The 17,789-nt window shown below is 33.2% G+C and overlaps 4 protein-coding genes across 4 annotated transcripts; 2 read left to right on the forward strand and 2 right to left on the reverse strand.

Moving 5' to 3' along the window:
• Positions 1 to 771: 771 nt before the first annotated feature.
• On the forward strand, positions 772 to 3,783 carry LOC146920500 (phytochrome-interacting ankyrin-repeat protein 1-like). Its single transcript, XM_085713911.1, has 3 exons — positions 772 to 1,454; positions 3,039 to 3,210; positions 3,317 to 3,783. The coding sequence occupies exons 1-3, from the start codon at positions 1,323 to 1,325 to the stop codon at positions 3,529 to 3,531; spliced, it is 519 nt and encodes a 172-aa protein (XP_085570037.1). The 5' UTR covers positions 772 to 1,322; the 3' UTR covers positions 3,532 to 3,783.
• Positions 3,784 to 9,677: 5,894 nt separating this feature from the next.
• Positions 9,678 to 11,397, reverse strand: KUF1 (KAR-UP F-box 1). Its single transcript, XM_085713912.1, has one exon. It carries the CDS (start codon positions 11,238 to 11,240, stop codon positions 10,074 to 10,076), a length of 1,167 nt encoding a protein of 388 aa, XP_085570038.1. The 5' UTR covers positions 11,241 to 11,397; the 3' UTR covers positions 9,678 to 10,073.
• A 122-nt stretch (positions 11,398 to 11,519) lies between these two features.
• On the reverse strand, positions 11,520 to 13,163 carry LOC146920502 (uncharacterized). Its single transcript, XM_085713913.1, has 2 exons — positions 12,883 to 13,163; positions 11,520 to 12,794 (listed from the first exon to the last, which is right to left on the reverse strand). Exons 1-2 carry the CDS (start codon positions 13,043 to 13,045, stop codon positions 11,965 to 11,967), a joined length of 993 nt encoding a protein of 330 aa, XP_085570039.1. The 5' UTR covers positions 13,046 to 13,163; the 3' UTR covers positions 11,520 to 11,964.
• Positions 13,164 to 13,287: 124 nt separating this feature from the next.
• Positions 13,288 to 15,353, forward strand: LOC146920503 (uncharacterized). Its single transcript, XM_085713914.1, has 3 exons — positions 13,288 to 13,421; positions 13,508 to 13,598; positions 13,670 to 15,353. The coding sequence occupies exons 1-3, from the start codon at positions 13,309 to 13,311 to the stop codon at positions 14,792 to 14,794; spliced, it is 1,329 nt and encodes a 442-aa protein (XP_085570040.1). The 5' UTR covers positions 13,288 to 13,308; the 3' UTR covers positions 14,795 to 15,353.
• The last annotated feature ends 2,436 nt before the right edge of the window (positions 15,354 to 17,789 follow it).

Raw genomic sequence — 17,789 nt, forward strand, 5'->3', positions numbered from 1 at the left:
TGGGTTTGGGTTTTCCCCGATTTCAACACACGGGTATGGGACGAGTAACGAATATATAGGTACCCACCCCGAACCCATACCCAAACCCATCCCGAATGCAGAACATTACTTTATGTTGATATATCATGTTATATTGTTTGATAATTGTTGTGTTATAAAAACTACCATTGATATTTAAAGGAGAAACTAAATCAATCGGTCTAACAAATGTTAAAGTGAACATATTGTTGGATAATGCATTACAACATTTCTCTATGGGTTGCAAAAAAACTTATTTTTTTATTAAAATAAATTATTCAATGCGGGGACGGGGATGGGGCGGGGATACCCAAACCCGTCGGGGACGGGGATGAGGTTCAATTTCTCATCCCCGTTGGGTATGGGTAGGGTAACGGGCAAGTATATGAGAATCGGGTATGAGGACGGGGAATGTAAAATCCGTCCCCAACCCGCCTCATTGCCATGCCTAGATGAGCGAGAGTAATATTCACGAGTGAATTTTCAGCAAACAATTTTTTTGAGAGAGGAAATATTTCCTCATCAAATATTTTCATAAAAATAATTTGAATATTTAATTCACTTTAAAATAAATTTTTGAATAAAAATTATGGATAGAAACAATCTAACCAAATAATTACAATAATTAAAAGATTTTGACCAATATTTATGTAACAAAAAGATTTGATCAATAAAAAAGGAATAATTAAATTTAATAAGTATTTGAAAAGATAAATGAGATATATAAGGAATGATTAGTGAAACGCACAATTGGAAACAAACTTAATTTACATCTTCTCCTTCTCCTTCTCCTAGGGTTTCATATTCCTCTTTCTTCATCCCTTTTCCATTCAACTCTGCAATCTCAATCTTCTCCGTTCAAATGAAACCAGGATTCATCTGATTCGATCCACCTTCGTTCCCTTTTCCTTTTCCCCAATTCCTTTACCCTTATTCGATTACCAATTATAATGAATCCAATCTTCGTTGTTCACAATCTTCGTGTTTTCGGACCCGGCTTGAATCCCTTTGCACCTTATTGTTTGGCCAATCATTCCCGCCAGACTCGTTAATTCTCTTCGTTAAACAACCTATTATCTTCTAATTTCGAAACCCTTTCTCTCCAATTTGTTTTTTCCTTCAATATCATGTAAAAAAAGACTCTTTTCAGATTCAGCGTTTGTTATTAAGGGTTTTTCTTTGAACGGAGGATTCAATTCAATACCCTTACTTTGAGAATCTAGGGTTTGGGTCTTTTTTTTTTTTGAATTTGTAATATTGTTAGTATTGTTATCATAATTGCTGCGATTTCTGTGAGAGAAGACATGCTTCAGGAGAGGCCAATTTCGTTGCGACAAAGTCCTTCGCGAAGGAGGTTGTTGAGGCCTGGGGTTGATACTGATGATAGAGGTTGGACCTCACTTCATGTTTATGCAAGGAAAGGTGATATTAAGCTGGTAAGTTATTTTCTTTTGTTCATTTTTTTATGCAAATTGACTATGTTTTACTTCGGAATTTTGTGGATAAAATTCGAGAAATGTATGTATATGAATGTTTTATTATGAGGGTAAGTTTCATTTTGACGTGCACAAAGATAAATAATGTGCAAGAAGGAAAACTCAAGTGTGCCCTTTACTTAGATTTATTTGGTTTGAGTGGCTTCAGTTATGAGATTTTGGGGCTTTTGTTTCCTACTGAAAGCCATATTTTATTTTGTAGATGGGAGGGTTTTTTTTAACATTTGGTTACATATCTATCATATATTTGTCTAATATTCACATAAGGTGGTTTTTTTTTTAATATAATATCATTAGGAGATAAGGTTAGTTTCTGCATTTTATTGGTCAATTTTCTTGAGATTTAGGTGTGTAGCATATCTCTCAACTTTTTTATCACATAATCGAGCTATATGAAACGAGTTTTGTCACATAATCCAGCTATATGAATTGAGGTACACATATGTATTCTCAAAAACATAGAGGCTCAACGTAGATGAATCTACTGAGAAGGGAAGGTTATTCTTAGGTTGAATTTGAATAGTACAGGGCTAAAGAGGGGCAGGACAGTATGCAAACAATGTATAGAGCAATTTTACAGTGTGCTATATTGGAGCAAATAACTTGCAATTGAAAGTCGTTGGTACAGTTAAACATTGGAAGGGACAATCAGTTGCACATTATGTTGGACAGTTATGACCAGAAGAGGGGCTTGGCAGTATGTCAAACAATGTGCAGAGCAGCTGTAGATGGGGCTATGTGTATTGCCAAATAACTCTAGATTGATAGCATAGCATTGAGAGGGGTTGTTTGTAGATTCATGGTCAGAAGTTATGACTAATGAGTTAAGGGTGACCAGGGGTTGGTGAATTTGTAGAAGTAACGGGTATTCTCCAGTCTAGAAGTGTGACTCTGATTCTGTCAGACATGTAGTATATACATTTGTAGAGTGTGAAGTGGTCCAACATAGAAGGTGTAGACTAGATGGATGACAAGTTTGTTTGACGAGGTTGCGTGACTTGCAAGATCCTTAGATGGTTGCAATTAGTTAGGAAGTTACGCAGTATTGTTCACACGGACCTAACAGGATTTTTAAGTATAAATGTTCTATACAGCTCTTGTAAAAGGTGCAAGGAATGGTTATGGTTACTGCAATTTACCGAAGTGATTGCTGGTCTTATGAGACCAGTTGACACAGTTCTGGTTGTGTAAACATTAACAAACAGTCGTTATTGGGTATGAGATACGACTGTAGGCAACCGTTGATGCTTGCAACCAACTTGCCCCAAATTCCCCGATGCATGTTGGGAGCTAAAACCTTGTGCACTAGTCACCCTTTACACCTTCATTGCTGTGTTTACAAAATATTCAAACTTTTTGCTACTAATTTCTGTTGTGTTTAATCTTTTTCCTTGCTTACTTTAGTCGATGATTCATGAACTGTTGGATTATATATGATTTATTATTCCTTTAAGAGTAGAAAATTATCACACTTGAAGTGTAAGGGAAGCATCTACTTATATTTATAATGTTGTTTCTGAACAGGTAAAAAAGCTTCTCAACGAAGGAATGGATGTTAATGTGACTGCATGGGGCCCAAAATCTAAAGGCGTGACCCCTCTCCACCTTGCTGCCGAAGGTGGTCATCTCGGAGTGATGGATGAACTGCTTGAGCGTGGTGCCAATATTGATGCCAGAACTAAGGGTGCTTGTGGCTGTAAGTTTTTATGCTTCCCATATAGACTTCCATATTAGTATATCTATCTGTCTAAATTCCAAATTTTGATTTTTTTTTATTCATGATTTTGTTCTCCTTAAACCAGGGACACCGCTCCATATTGCAGCTAAAGAGAGGAATAGGGATGCTGTGAAATTCTTGGTAGAGAATGGAGCATTCTTGCCACCGGATATCAATGATAGCAGATTTAATCCTCCTCTTCATTACTGCCCAGGACTTGAATGGGCCTATGAGGAAATGAAGAGACTTCGACAGCAAGAATTATCTCGGGAGGACACATCTTGCAGCTCTGAAAATTAATCTGCATTTCATTGATTTGATTGATGTTCGGCTCTTCTGTGTGAATTAATGTAGACCCGAAATAAACAACTTACTATGCATATAGTATGGGATGTATTATTGTTTGAATATGTTGGTCGGAAACAGTGATGCAACATTGTTTATGTGTAATCATTTATTCACGGTGTGGAATTACCGTTGTTATGGACTTGTTTTTTGTTATGAACAATGTTACAGTCGTGCAATTTAAGGTGTCTTTGGTTGAGTATTTAATTGAGTAAATTTTCAGATTTTAGTTTTTGTTAACACCTTGGTTTCATATATTAAAATATGTGTGAGGCTAATATGGTTGCTCATAATCTTATTAAGGTGGTCATATACAATGTCGGCTTTCTGCTTTATTTTGACATTCTGCATTGTATTAATCCTTTTATATGAAATGCCTAGTTTTCTCTTCTATAAGAAATCATACGATCCATTTCATTGTGAATAATTATTTCGAGGATCCCCTAAAAAGTAATATTTCAAGGTTTAAAACAAGATAGAGAGGACTAAAAAATAAGACACAAACCAATAGCAAATAGTTAAATATTTGCAAATTGAATTCTCTAGTTCCATTTTCCCCTCCATATCTCTCCTCTCCTATCTCCATCTCAATAGGACTTACTAACCCTCTATCTCAATCTTAATCTCACAAACATTGGTGACTAAATAAACAATTTTATATGGATTAAAGTCAAAAATGTACATTAAAGGAGGTGCATTGAGAGTGTAAAGTGCTTTTCCAATAAAACTCTACCATTTTTCCTAGTCGTTAAAATATTAGAAAATACCACTCTTCACCTTTTGCTATATCCATTGCGCTCTTACGATAAACACATAAAACTACTACCAAATAATCATAGTAAACTGAATTGCAGATACAGATCATGTTTCACAATTTTTACAGTGAGAAAATGAAAGCTCAAATCGTACTGATTGTCACACCATTTGTGTCAAAAACAAATGGCAAATTAAAATTATGATTGTTATTATAACATCAATGACAGAAATGTAATCACAATTTTCTACCAAAAAAGGAATGTAATAAAAATTAGCAAACAACAATTAAACAGATAACTTGTTTCAAAAAATTAACATATAACCTAACACAATAGTTTATTTTGACATTAAAAAAAAAATTGTATACGGTTGTGATTGTTATATTTTTTTTTCCACTCCTTTCTAATCAAACCAACACGTGTTTAAATTGTAATTTTATTCGATTTTCAATTGTTGATATTCAAATATAATTACTCATTTTCTCTCAAAAAATATATACATAATTACTCATTTAACATCTAAAAATGTCCACAAGTTCTAAATCAACTAGCAAAATGCAAAATTGGTACGGATGACCGGAGTTCGAATCCCAACCTCTCGACTTACGTGTATGCGTTTCAATAGTTATTTGTCATTTCGTCTATCTACCAAGAAAAAATCTAAAAATTAATCAATATAATATGACATAAAAGCAGATATCAATCATTATATTGAATCATCTGATCCCTAACTAAAATGCATGCACGAGTATATATGTTGAGATAGCTCAACATTTAAAATAGATTTGGCTAATCGGAGAACAAGAATTAAATTAAACAAGAATTCATAATTTGGTCCAACATATTACAGCGAATTGATGAACACTACTAGAACATGAGTGTAGTTTCAAACCTATAATGCAACCATTCCCTTCCCCGTTTTTCTTTTTCCATTTTATAAGTGCGGATTTTCTACCGCATTATAATATTGATTAATTTTTGTATGAGAAATTTGTTGGACACACAAGGTCAATTTTTCCATTCCATCCTAATTTTCTCGATACGCAGTCACAAAGATCAAACTCATGACCAATTATTTGGTTAAAATCTCTTACCACTTAAACCATTTTATTATCGACAACAACTCCAATTTGTCTTCCCCCTCTAATCTTATTAGTGTATTTGTTGGCCACTAGGTTAATAAAGCAAGCATAATTTGAATAACAATTAAAGGTAAACTAAAACAATTTGAATTAGTTCAAAGATTACTGTAATATAATATTTTATACTAGCATATCCACAAGGTTCTTAGAACATAAATATCGGTTGTTTTCAGAGTTTCACCAAAATTTAGGATACTGTTTCAGAGTTTCATGAATATTTATGAATTGGAGTTGGTTTTATTTTTGTCATCGTTCTTCAGCACAACTACATATCTTTGTGCTTTTGTTGGATTTAAAAACAAATTATAACATATTTACAAAGCCAACGAAAGACTCTTGAAATATCGTGGATTTTAACGGGACCATTTTAATATTTTAAAGGAAGTTGAGTGGTTTGAATAATTGAAAAGTATAAAGTAATACATTTTATTGATTGAGGTCAATTTATACCACCCATATATAGATGGTATTGATGTGAATGCTCTTACGAAATTGAGATAGAATTAAGTATGAGTTATCATTCATAATCCCATATTTGTACTCATAACTCATGCACCTACATTCTGTATTTGACAAAAGTACTCTTACTAAAAACAGATGTAAATGTGTGGTATGCCTTTTCTCAACTTTAACTTTTTATTTTTTACTTTGAACTATGTATCATAAATTAAAAAATTTGGTTCATATCATAAATGTGAAATATACGATATCTAAAAAATAAAAAATAAAGATGAAAAGGTGGGTGTGTAATGTTAAAGAAAATAAGAAATGGTATTTTGTTTGACATGAAAAAAAGTGGGAGGGTGGGGGGGTGTGGGGTGTGTGTGTTTGTGTGGGGGGGTGTGGGATGTGTGTGTGTGTGTGGGGTGTGGGCGTGTAATGCATGCAATTGTTTGAAACATACCAAAATAATGATTGAAACATTCAAAATCAATAAATATTATTAATGACAATTTATGGTTTTTGTAAAAAAAATAAAAAAATAAAAACAGGTTTGAGTTTTCCTTGGCAGTTAACTGCCGAAGTTTTCAATTTTCCTCGGTAGTTTACTGCCGAAGTTTTCCTCGGTAGTTAACTGCAGCCGGTTCTATAATTCGGCAGTTAACTGTCGAGGGGGTAAAAACGTATTTTACTCGTGTGACACAGCCATATGCAATGTGTCAACAACAATTTTCAAATGTAAGGACTAAAAACATATTTAATCCTTTAATCTATATCAAACTTGTTTCGACCAAATATATATTTTTTTAGCGGAATTTTTAAAATAAACAGTAACTTTGTGGCGTGGGTATAAAGGGACATGAAAGATCAATTTAAAAATTTTAATTAAAAAAAAATTAAAAGTCCAATTTAAAAAATGGAACAACTTATAGAATACACAATACGTATCTTAAAATTTGAATTTTTTTTAAAAAAAATCAACCACTTAACTCATGCCCTGAGTTCAAAGAAAAACACTCATGCAGATGCTCATACTCCTCTATTTTCACATTACTAATTCCATATCTTATATGAAATGTAGAGGCCATAATTCATTCCAGGACCAATTTTTGGAAGTAAGTAACATTGCATGAAGTTTCTTCGAGAATCATCTAAGTTCTAAAGTAGTATGCATTAAAATATGGTCCCACACAACTGGGCTCCTACATATGAATACGGCCCCCCTCTAATGCTAGCTGGACGACTTGTCTAGTCACAGATAGTGAAATGGAAAGTGATTTCAAGCTCAAGTTGGGAATCAAATTCGGTTTATGGCTGCATCACTTTTCAATTAATTAAGGAAAGACAACCACGGCACCATGCAATTTTACACCACATGATTATCACATTAGATTTTGAGCGTTTTATTCAAAATTCTAAAACATTACTTGTATGAATATGATTCTTATTTAATTTTTTATGAAGTAGTGATATAGGTCTTACATTTATACACAAATGAGATAATTTTTTTTTCTTTTCAAAATAGCATAGTGGTTGGAAATTTAAATTTAAGATGAATAAATAGGTTGTTTGAAGTTTGAATCCTGACCCTACTTGACTTATGCATGTATTCTTCTTGATATTTGACTTGTTGCATGTATTTCTCATGAGTCATGACACTTGGTTTGTTGCATGCATTACTCTTGACATTTTGGATGCAATTTAGGCGCCCAAGAGTATAGATGACAATGTCTTTTTGTTGAATGACAAAGAAGAGTAAATTCAACAAAAAGAACGGAGGTCAAAGAAAGGTAAACTTCTTAACAAGTGTCCTAAGAGCATCTATACTAAAGACCCTTAATTTGGAGTTCTTAAACAGGTTTCATGTGTACATATCATTATTTTATAATTTTTTAATAACAGTATCCAATAAGCAATCAGTTACTTCAATGGAGACCATCTAACAAAAGGTCTAAATGGGTTCCACCAATAATTCTTCATCATTTACATTCCAACAATACAATAATTAGTTTAATAAAAAGTAGTGTAAGGTTCAGTGAAGAACGGAGGTCTTAAGTGAGACGTTGGGTCTTAGAAGACCCCCAAATTTTTCTCTTCAATGGGGTGCCTATTAGGTACCGGATCTTAAATGGTTATGACCTCACTATTAGGGATGGTCAAATGGCACTTGTAGCATTTCCCTTAAAATTATTACTAAATAAATATATTATGCATTTTAAATATTTGTTTTTATATTTATTTATAAAACTAAATTTGACTGAAATTGATTTTAATTTTTAAATTTTTTGAAAACTCAACATTGAAACTGATTTTAATTTTTAAAAATTTCAAAACATAAAATGAAAAATTACTTCGAAAGAGAACTTAGTTCGTGATTTTTGTAGTTTTTATTTCTTTTTCTCTGAATATAAACTTATGCTTTAAATATAAAAAAATATAAAAAAATAAAAAATAACATTGTTAGTAGATTGACGATATGGAAGTAGATCAACTGACTTGGCCATCTAGTGCACATGAGGGTTAAGTTTTGCTCTTTTCTAAAGGAAGCATGTAGAAGCACTCTTTAAAAAATATAAAAGCCATTCTGAGTCGATTATTAAAAATAATTTAATCATAATGTTTGGTATATTACAGAATAGATTAAAAAATGGGACTTTATACTTATAAAAACTATATTAACATATAGTATATATTAAAATATCTAACAAAAACATCATTACTGTATTTTTTTTTAAATCATCTACAAGCAAAAACAACAACATTAGAAAAAAGAATAAAATGAGGTCGACATATATTTCATTTCAAAAAAAGACAAGAAAATAAATATGTGGATTCATATCCAATGAAACAGAAACAGGCAAACTTGATTTGGTAAGATCTCCTTTCCAAGATAAATACAAAGGACACTCATTGTCTGATAAAGATGGACATCTCTCATAAACTCTGCCACGTGATTCCCCATATCTCCTGCTTTCATATTGCCCCTCAACATGGGCAATGTAGGACTATCAAGTGTAATCCATTGTTATTGTTTTCTTTGAGGGAATCCATTGTTGTTTTTTATTACGATCTGTATCAAAATTACAACCGGGCCCTTAAGGTTATGGTTAAGGAAACCAAAAAAAGAAGGATTTAAGTTGAAAATACTGCTTTTTAGATTTTTGAGGAGTTAAATGCACAAATTTCAATGTGAGATTACTATATTTGCTTCATTAACTATTGTCTTGAGGGCATTGGTTAACATTTCTCAAATTACAAATATATTATCAAATGTTTCTGTTTTTTGTTTGTAATTTTATATACTAGATTATTTAACTAAAAACATAATTGAAGATCAAGAAGATTAATTATCTATCAAAACATTTAATTCATTTAGGTTGATCTAATCATGTTAGTTTGAGTCGACCTTAGAATGTGTTTTTTTTTTAAGATTTCAAGTTCAATTCTCTGGTACTAATTTTTGTATGCTAAGTATATAAAACTATGATCCTACTTTAAACAAAAGTGGCCGATAAAATTGAACTTCTCCCCTAATTGGTTTTTAAGCTAATACCAAGTTTTCAAAAAATTAATAATAGTAATTAAAAAAAGTTATGCTAACTTGTACCCTAAAGACACATATTAATCAACACAAAAAGAGCAATTTTGTATTGAAAAACATAATAATAAAATAATTTTTAAGAAGTTGAATGAACGAATTTTAATTATATTTCTATAATAAATTCCTTAACATGTACATGATTATCATCCATTAAAAATAATGTTGTCGTAGCCAATGTCACATTGCCACCATCCCCACCTTTTTTTATTTCTATAAAATCATCAATATTCAATTCATAGTTTCATACATCACAAATACACATACATAGTCAAAAAATATGGAAAAATTAATTAAAAAATACCTCTTACCCTACACATTTCTTCTCTCATACACGCGCTTACAGACAAATTTTCACTTTCAGCTTTCATTTCAAATATCTAATGTCAGCTCATCTCATAAACCATTAAACAAATAAAACGACTATTCCAACTCAAGTACAACCAAAAATACTCTCTTTTTTTTTTCTTTGACAAAATAAAAAATAAACAAAAAATTGTTAATTTTTATCCTTTAATTTTATTTTTTTAATTATTTCTTTTATACAAAAAACAAAATAATTCACTCAGTTACCGGCATCCTTGGCAAGACATGAACAGCCACTGCTTCAAACCCTTCCGGTAACTCAACCACCGAAATTCTCGGCGGCGCCGCCACTACATCCACCACAGATATCCCGGCGGTGGAAACAACACAAATTCTACCTTGTTTTGCAACCATTTGTTCAGCTCCTTTGAGTCTTTGAGACTCAAAAATCTTTTCCCAAACATCATCTTCTGAATTGTATCTACTAAGAATACCTTTAGCTTCATCCACCACATACATCACTTCCTCCTCCATCGCCGCCACCGGTCCTCGAAACCCTAATAACATCCCCTCTGGCATCTCCTTCCATGTATCCTCTTCAACATCATACACAACTCCTTCTTTAGCAGCATCGCCTTTTACGTTCACCATATAAAGCTTTCCTCTCCATCCTACAGCATCTACAGCTTCCCTGCTGAATCTGCCGTCTTTCATATCGGTTTTCTTCTCCCAAGTGAGATCGTTGATCGGGTCCCACTTCTCAATTGACTTTGCCACATCAACTGAGAAATGGGACCCGATACCACTTGCTACATAGACCACGCTGTCTGATGTGCCTAATGCACACCAACGGCGTGGACTAGTTAGGGCTGGTCCGACAGACCAGCCCTGACTTGGATTGAAAATCAAAGGATGGGAGAGTGCTGGGGTGAGATTGTGAGTGGTGGCAGCAAGGAGGATAAGATTATCGGAGACGGAGATTGATTGGACGGAGAGATTGCGAGAGAGGAAGGAAGGGTGGTGGAGGAGAATATGGTGGAGTGGTGGACTTTGTGGTGGTGGAGGGAGGATTTTCCAAGTATTTGATATTGGATCAAAGTTATGGAATTGAATTGAGTGAGAATGGTGTGATTTGGGTGGTGAGAGAATTGCATAGAGAGAAAAGAAAGGTGGAAAAGAAGGTGAGTAGATGAGTCTACGCCATGAGTGACATACTTTGAAGAGAAGTGAAGGGTTGATTGATGAGAGACATAGTTGAGCTATGTGGTCAGGGAGACCTGGTACGAGAAGATCAGGATCATCATGTTGATGGTGGTGGTGGTGGTGGTGGTGTTTATGGCGTTTGACGGTGGTGGTGGTGGTGGAGGAGGAAGAAGATGAACTGTCACATGTTGAAGAGGTCCTCCATGATGAGTTTTCCATGAAATTGAGGTATGATATGAGAAAGTGTTATGAGAAAGTGTTATTTGGTTTTTATGAAGAAAAGAAAGAAGAATAAGATAATGAAGAAAATGGAAAGTGGGGTTAGGTACTGTTTGGTTAAAAGGTGTTGTTTGCTTGTTGGTGTTTGCATGTGGAGTTTGGGAAATTTTTTTTTTTCGACCCTGTTTGCCAAAAAAATTCCAAAGTTGACCCCCTTTTGAAAAAAAATACAGAAATGACCCACTTTCAATTTTTGGGGGTTTTTTTTTTGTCGTTTTCTGCATTCCCGCCGTTTCAAATGGCGGGAATGAGCCGTCTTCCTGCCACTAGTCACTTCATGACAGGCTACAGCAGGTTTTTGTCTTTTTTTTTTTATTTTTTTTTTCCAGTACCGCCATTTCAAATGGCGGGAATGAAATCTTAATTTTTTTTTTCGTTTTTTTATTTTTTTGGATATTGTTTGTTTATTTAAAACACAAATAATAATAATAATAATAAATAAAAACATATTAATTTATTTGAACGCATAATACATAACGTTATTAACTATCGGTTATTTATACTCGGACAATTTCTCATAATATAACCGTTTATTTTTTATTTTTTTGGCCATTATTTGTTTATTTATTTGTTTAACAATAAATAAAAACATATTAATTTATTTGTTTAATAATAAATAAAAACATATTAATTTATTTGAATGCATAATACATAACGTTATTAACTATCGGTTATTTAAACTCGGACAATTTCTCCTAATATGACCAGTATGCCGACACAACCCACACTGTCTCGGTGTCGGAGTCTTCTTTACCACCTCCTCGTCCATTTCAGTCCTTATGCGGGTACTATTGGGTCGACCTTTCTTTAGTCTTTGCATGTTTGGATTATGGCAAAGCACGGGACCGTCGTATGGGGGCCAATAACTCTTATCCTGTACTACTTTGAAAGCTGTGTTGTAGATGGAGTAAACACTATCGTTTTTGAACACAGCTGGAATAAGGGTTGTGTAGTCATGGCGAAATGAAGAACACGCGGCTATGACATGGGAACAAGGCAAATGTAAAGCTTGAAATTTCCCACAATCACACCACCCCGCTTGTAGGTCCACCTTGAAAGTTCCCATTCGCCTTCCCTCCCTGTAGTTGACGGTCTCACGGACTGAGAAGGTATACCTTTCTCGGTCAAACTGTTCGACATGATGGGTGTTGGACTTAACAATTTCATCCTTAATCACATTCTGGCAATATTCACTGAACAAATCTCCGGAACCTACCCTTGCAAACGCTTTTTGAGCCCTATCAGCAAAGAGACATGCCAGCCTATAGTAGGTTGATTGAACTATAGGCGTAACAGGTAGGTTGCGTGTTCCCTTAAACACAGAGTTCCACGACTCAACGATGTTGCTTGTCATGTGACCCCATCGTCGACCCTCGTCATATGCTTGAGTCCATTTTTCTTTCGGAATATTGTCCACCCAATCTAATGCACGCTGATTTGCATTCTGGATTACACCCCGATAGTAATCGAACAAGGGTATGTTTAGGGCATGTCCTGCACGTTAAGAAAAAACAATTAGTTAGATAGTGAACCTATTTAATAATAACACGATATAAAAAAAACCGTAAGATAATATGCTTACCCATATTATTTACAACATCCTTAAGATCTCCATCCTTGATTGTCCTCATGAAATTTTGCTTAATGTGTCGAATGCAGTACACATGAGTTGAACCAGTTTCTTGCCAACCATTCCTTGGGTCATTGAATGCGCTTTTAATTGATTCATGTCTGTCGGAGATCATGCAGACAGATATTCCTTTTGTGACGTGCCTTCTTAGATTTTTCAAAAAAAAACTCCAGCCCTCCTTTGTCTCACCTTCGACAAGCGCAAAGGCGATTGGAATCGTTTTGTTGTTTCCATCTTGTGCTACCGCAAGCAACAATGTCCCTTTGTACTTGCCATACAACCACGTCCCGTCGACATGGACAATACAGTTGGGGTTCAGCTTGTTTGGCCAGGCTATATAGATCCTTGTGTGACGGCGCAATATATGGCACTAGCGACATGCCTGGGTGCACAATTCTCTTACAAGCATGGGCGTGGTCAAGAATGTCATGCTTAGCTCCTGTGCCCAGACAAACACCACAAGCTGATACACAACTTCCGTTGGCAAATATGTAAGTAAATTAAATGTTATTTTTTATTAATTTTTAAATACATTTATCCAGCCTATGTTAATTATAACATTTTAAAAATTAATTAGATGGCTAGCACATGGTAATAAATTCGTGGAACATCCTCGGCATAATCTCGTATCTATACGTTCAAAAATCGACACCATGACATATGATCAGGTATTACATTTTTTTTTCGTGATTGCTTTTTAGTCAACAATTGAAGACTAATATTCATTATTTTTAAACAGTTCTCCTGGAGGCCTTATCTCAAATTCCATTACACCAACGAAGAAGAAAGCCAGATATGGTCTGCCAACACATATCTCATCAATTTTCAGATAGTCGAGAGGCATCAAACGGATAGAGTTCGGCTTCAATTCGGCTTACCACAATATCCACCTGCCTTACCAGATAATTTGAAAGCTTTCCACAAAATTAATTTGACAAAAGATAAAATTAAAGGCTCGTGGAGAGATAAGCATCATCGTCAAGTCCAAAACTGGAACCAACGACATCAATTAGCACTTCAGGGCGTTCGGTATAACCATGAGGTTTATCCAAATCGTCAATATTTTGCATGGTATTGGGAATTTTTCGGAAATCATCTGTGGCTTTCTAGAGATGTATTATTGACAAACCCAAGGCAAGCATGTGCAAGAATTTTACCACAATTGTCGCGTGACTATCCTGCAACGCCAGAAACCTATACGGTGCCAGATGAAAATATGTGGTCAAATACACCTCCAACATACAACCAATTCATGACACCTCCACCCACTAACTTTGACCAAAGCTTTAACCCATCCACCAACTACAACTACAACCAAACTTACCAATCACCTCCACAACCCACAAACCAAATCTTATGTAACACCCCAATCCTATATCCAACCTATTCTCAACAAAGTCATCATGGAGAAAGCTCTCGAACATCAAACTATTCATTTGATGACTTTAATCCAACTCAGTACACCACACAAACCAGTTACCCAGACCAATCACAGTACTCCTCCTTCAACCTACCAACCCCCCCACACATTGTAAACTATCCCCAAACAAACTACGCACCTCATTGGCCAAATTCACAAACTAATACTATAGAAAGTCTGGCAGCAGGGTTTAATGACGATGACTTCGTTAACGAAATCTGGACCAACTCAGCTCCACAAGTGCAAAATGAAGTCACTATGGAAACTAATGATGATGCTGAAATTCCTGATGAGGATGTGGAACAGGAAGAAGATGAGGAAGAGGAAGAGGAAGAGGAAGAGGAAGAGCAAAATCAACGACCCGTACGAACTAAAAAAGATAAATTATGTGCTACGGGAGGTCATAGTTTACATTGGCGTAAATGGTTGCCGAGGAGAAAGTAGTTTTTGTTTTTATTTCGTATGAATAAAATAATTAGTGTTTTAAAATTAATAAATTAATATTTATTATCATTAATTTTCATTTATTATTATTTGTGTTTTAAATAAACAAATAATGGCAAAAAAAAACGGTCATATTAGGAGAAATTGTCCGAGTATAAATAACCGATAGTTAATAACGTTATGTATTATGCGTTCAAATAAATTAATATGTTTTTATTTATTATTAAACAAATAAATTAATATTTTTTTATTTATTGTTAAACAAATAAATAAACAAATAATGGCTTAAAAAATAAAAAAACGAAAAAAAAAAAAATATATATTCATTCCCGCCATTTCAAATGGCGGTACTCAAAAAAAAATTAAAAAAAAAAGGACAAAACCTGCAGCGACGTGACGGCCGTCAGAACGACGGCTCATTCCCGCCATTTGAAACGGCGGGAATGCAGAAAACGACAAAAAAAAAACCCCCAAAAATTGAAAGTGGGTCATTTCTGTATTTTTTTTCAATAGGGGGTCAACTTTGGAATTTTTTTGGCAAACAGGGTCGGAAAAAAAAAAATTTCGGAGTTTGGTGATTGTGAGGTGAGGGAGAAGAGAAGAGTTAAAGAAAGAATAGCTTTTTAAAATGAAAAGCTAAAAGTAAAAAGGGACATTGTGCCGATTTCAGCTTTTTTCATTCATTATAAAACATGCTACCTTTTCAACTGTTATGCTGTCCAATAATAGCAAATAATAAATACTAGTAACAGTCAATATTCAATGTTAGTATACCTGTATGACTTTATCGCACATTTTTTATGGAAAATGATATTTTGTAAGGGGCTATGCTATTTCAAGGGAATAAAACCATCACGAGCGCTTCACGAATTGTTTTGAACCATTAGATTTGGCACTTGATGGAATACATGGGGGGTTACAAAGTAAAGAGGTGGAGGAGATATTAGTAACATGCAAGCATCGTGATATTGTCGCGTTAAAATATTTCGCTGAAAGCAGCAATTCCCTTTTGTAAGTACACTGCATACATACACCATTCGGTCACTATTATAAACAAAATTTTGCATTTTACATTCATTCAATTAATGATGTATATGGTCTTTATTATATATTACATATATCATTTAATGAATGAATCTAAAATGTAAAGTTTTGCTTATAATAAGGACCGGAGGGTGTATCTACGATTTGAGAGAGAAAATAAAATAGATTTTATTTAAAGGAGAAAATAAAATAGATAATGATGTAATAAATATTGGGGTCACATTAATAAATGTCTAAAGCCATCCTGTAGTTTAAAGGATTCTTAAAAAGAAAGTTTTATCTTGAATATATATGTCAAATACTTATCAAAGTTATAAATACACATTTTTTCTTTACAAAATTATTTATTTTGATTTCTTAAATAATATCCTAAAACATTTGTTAGTATTTTATAAATGTGTTGGTGAAGTGATAGAGGAGAAATGAAGAGAAAATAAAGGGTAGGGATGTTGGGGAGTTAGAAGTGTCAAAATATAACCACTCATTTATGAATAGGTTTTTTATGATATGCAAATTTGCGCATGTTTTTATTAGGGAGGAAAAATTTGCACATGTTTAGAATTTTAAAATAGCAACTTTGTATTTGAACTTGTAAATTTTGTATTAAATATATCTATACTATATATAAAGAAAACTACCCCTTTCAGCACACTTTTGGGTTGGACTTTTCTTTCCAAAAATACCCTTAATTTTTAATTTTAATTTTAAATACAAATAACACATGTAACTTTTCTTTCCAAAAATACCCTTAATTTTTAATTTTAATTTTAAATACAAATAACACATGTAACAAATAGATAATAATAAATTTAATATAAGGAGAAAACTTATACATAATTCTTATGAGTTGTTCTTACTGTTAGCCAATTATAAAATAACATGTGGATTACTAATCCACGTCACTAATCATCCCCGTTAACCCTCTTTTAACTCCGTTAACCACAGATCAAACTCACAAAAAACTAGCACAAAACAAAAATTCATGTTACTTTTTTATCAGCCGATTTTATGTTGTACATCTGCGTTGTTCCCGTCAATACAACCGACAAAGATTGCCAAGTATTTTCATATCCCTTCCACAAAAAACAGTATTTCCATATTATTTTATTACTTGCACAAAAAACAGTATTTCCATATTATTTTATTAATATAATCCTTAACCTCTAATCAATTGTAACAAACGTCAGCAAAAAATAATGGTAAAGATTAGACTTTAAATCCTCTAAAATAGATTAGTAACAAACGTGAGCAAAAAATAATGTTAAAGATTGGACTTTAAATCCTCTAAAAAAAGATTGGTAACAAACGTGAGAAAAAAATATTGTTAAAGATTGGACTTTAAATCCTCTAAAAAAAAGATTAGTAACAGACGTAAGCAATAAAAAAAAGATTAGTAACAAACGTAAGCAAAAAATAATGTTAAAGATTGGACTTTAAATCCTCTAAAAAAATATTAGTAACAAACGTGGGCAAAAAATAATAATGTTAAAGATTGGACTTTAAATCCTATAAAAAAAAGATTAGTAACAAACGTGAACAAAAAATATTGTTAAAGATTAGACTTTAAATCCTCTAAAAAAAGATTAGTAACAAACGTATGCAAAAAATAATGTTAAAGATTGGACTTTAAATCCTCTAAAAAAAGATTATTAACAAACGTGGGCAAAAAATAATAATGTTAAAGATTAGACTTTAAATACTCTAAAAAAAAGATTAGTAACAAACGTGAGCAACAAATAATGTTAAAGATTGGACTTTAAATCTTCTGAAAAAAAGATTAGTAACAAAATTGAGTAAAATATTATGTTAAAGATTGGACTTTAAATCCTCTAAAAAAAATTAGTAACAAACGTGAGCAAAAAATAATGTTAAAGATTGGACTTTAAATCCTCTAAAAAAAGATTAGGACTCAAAATATTTTAGAAGAAAATTTGTTAGCACTATATTAAAT

Source organism: Medicago sativa, chromosome 5 (assembly GCF_051527215.1).
Source record: "Medicago sativa cultivar Bolivia chromosome 5, Bolivia_mono, whole genome shotgun sequence".
Classification (NCBI taxonomy): Eukaryota; Viridiplantae; Streptophyta; class Magnoliopsida; order Fabales; family Fabaceae; genus Medicago; species Medicago sativa.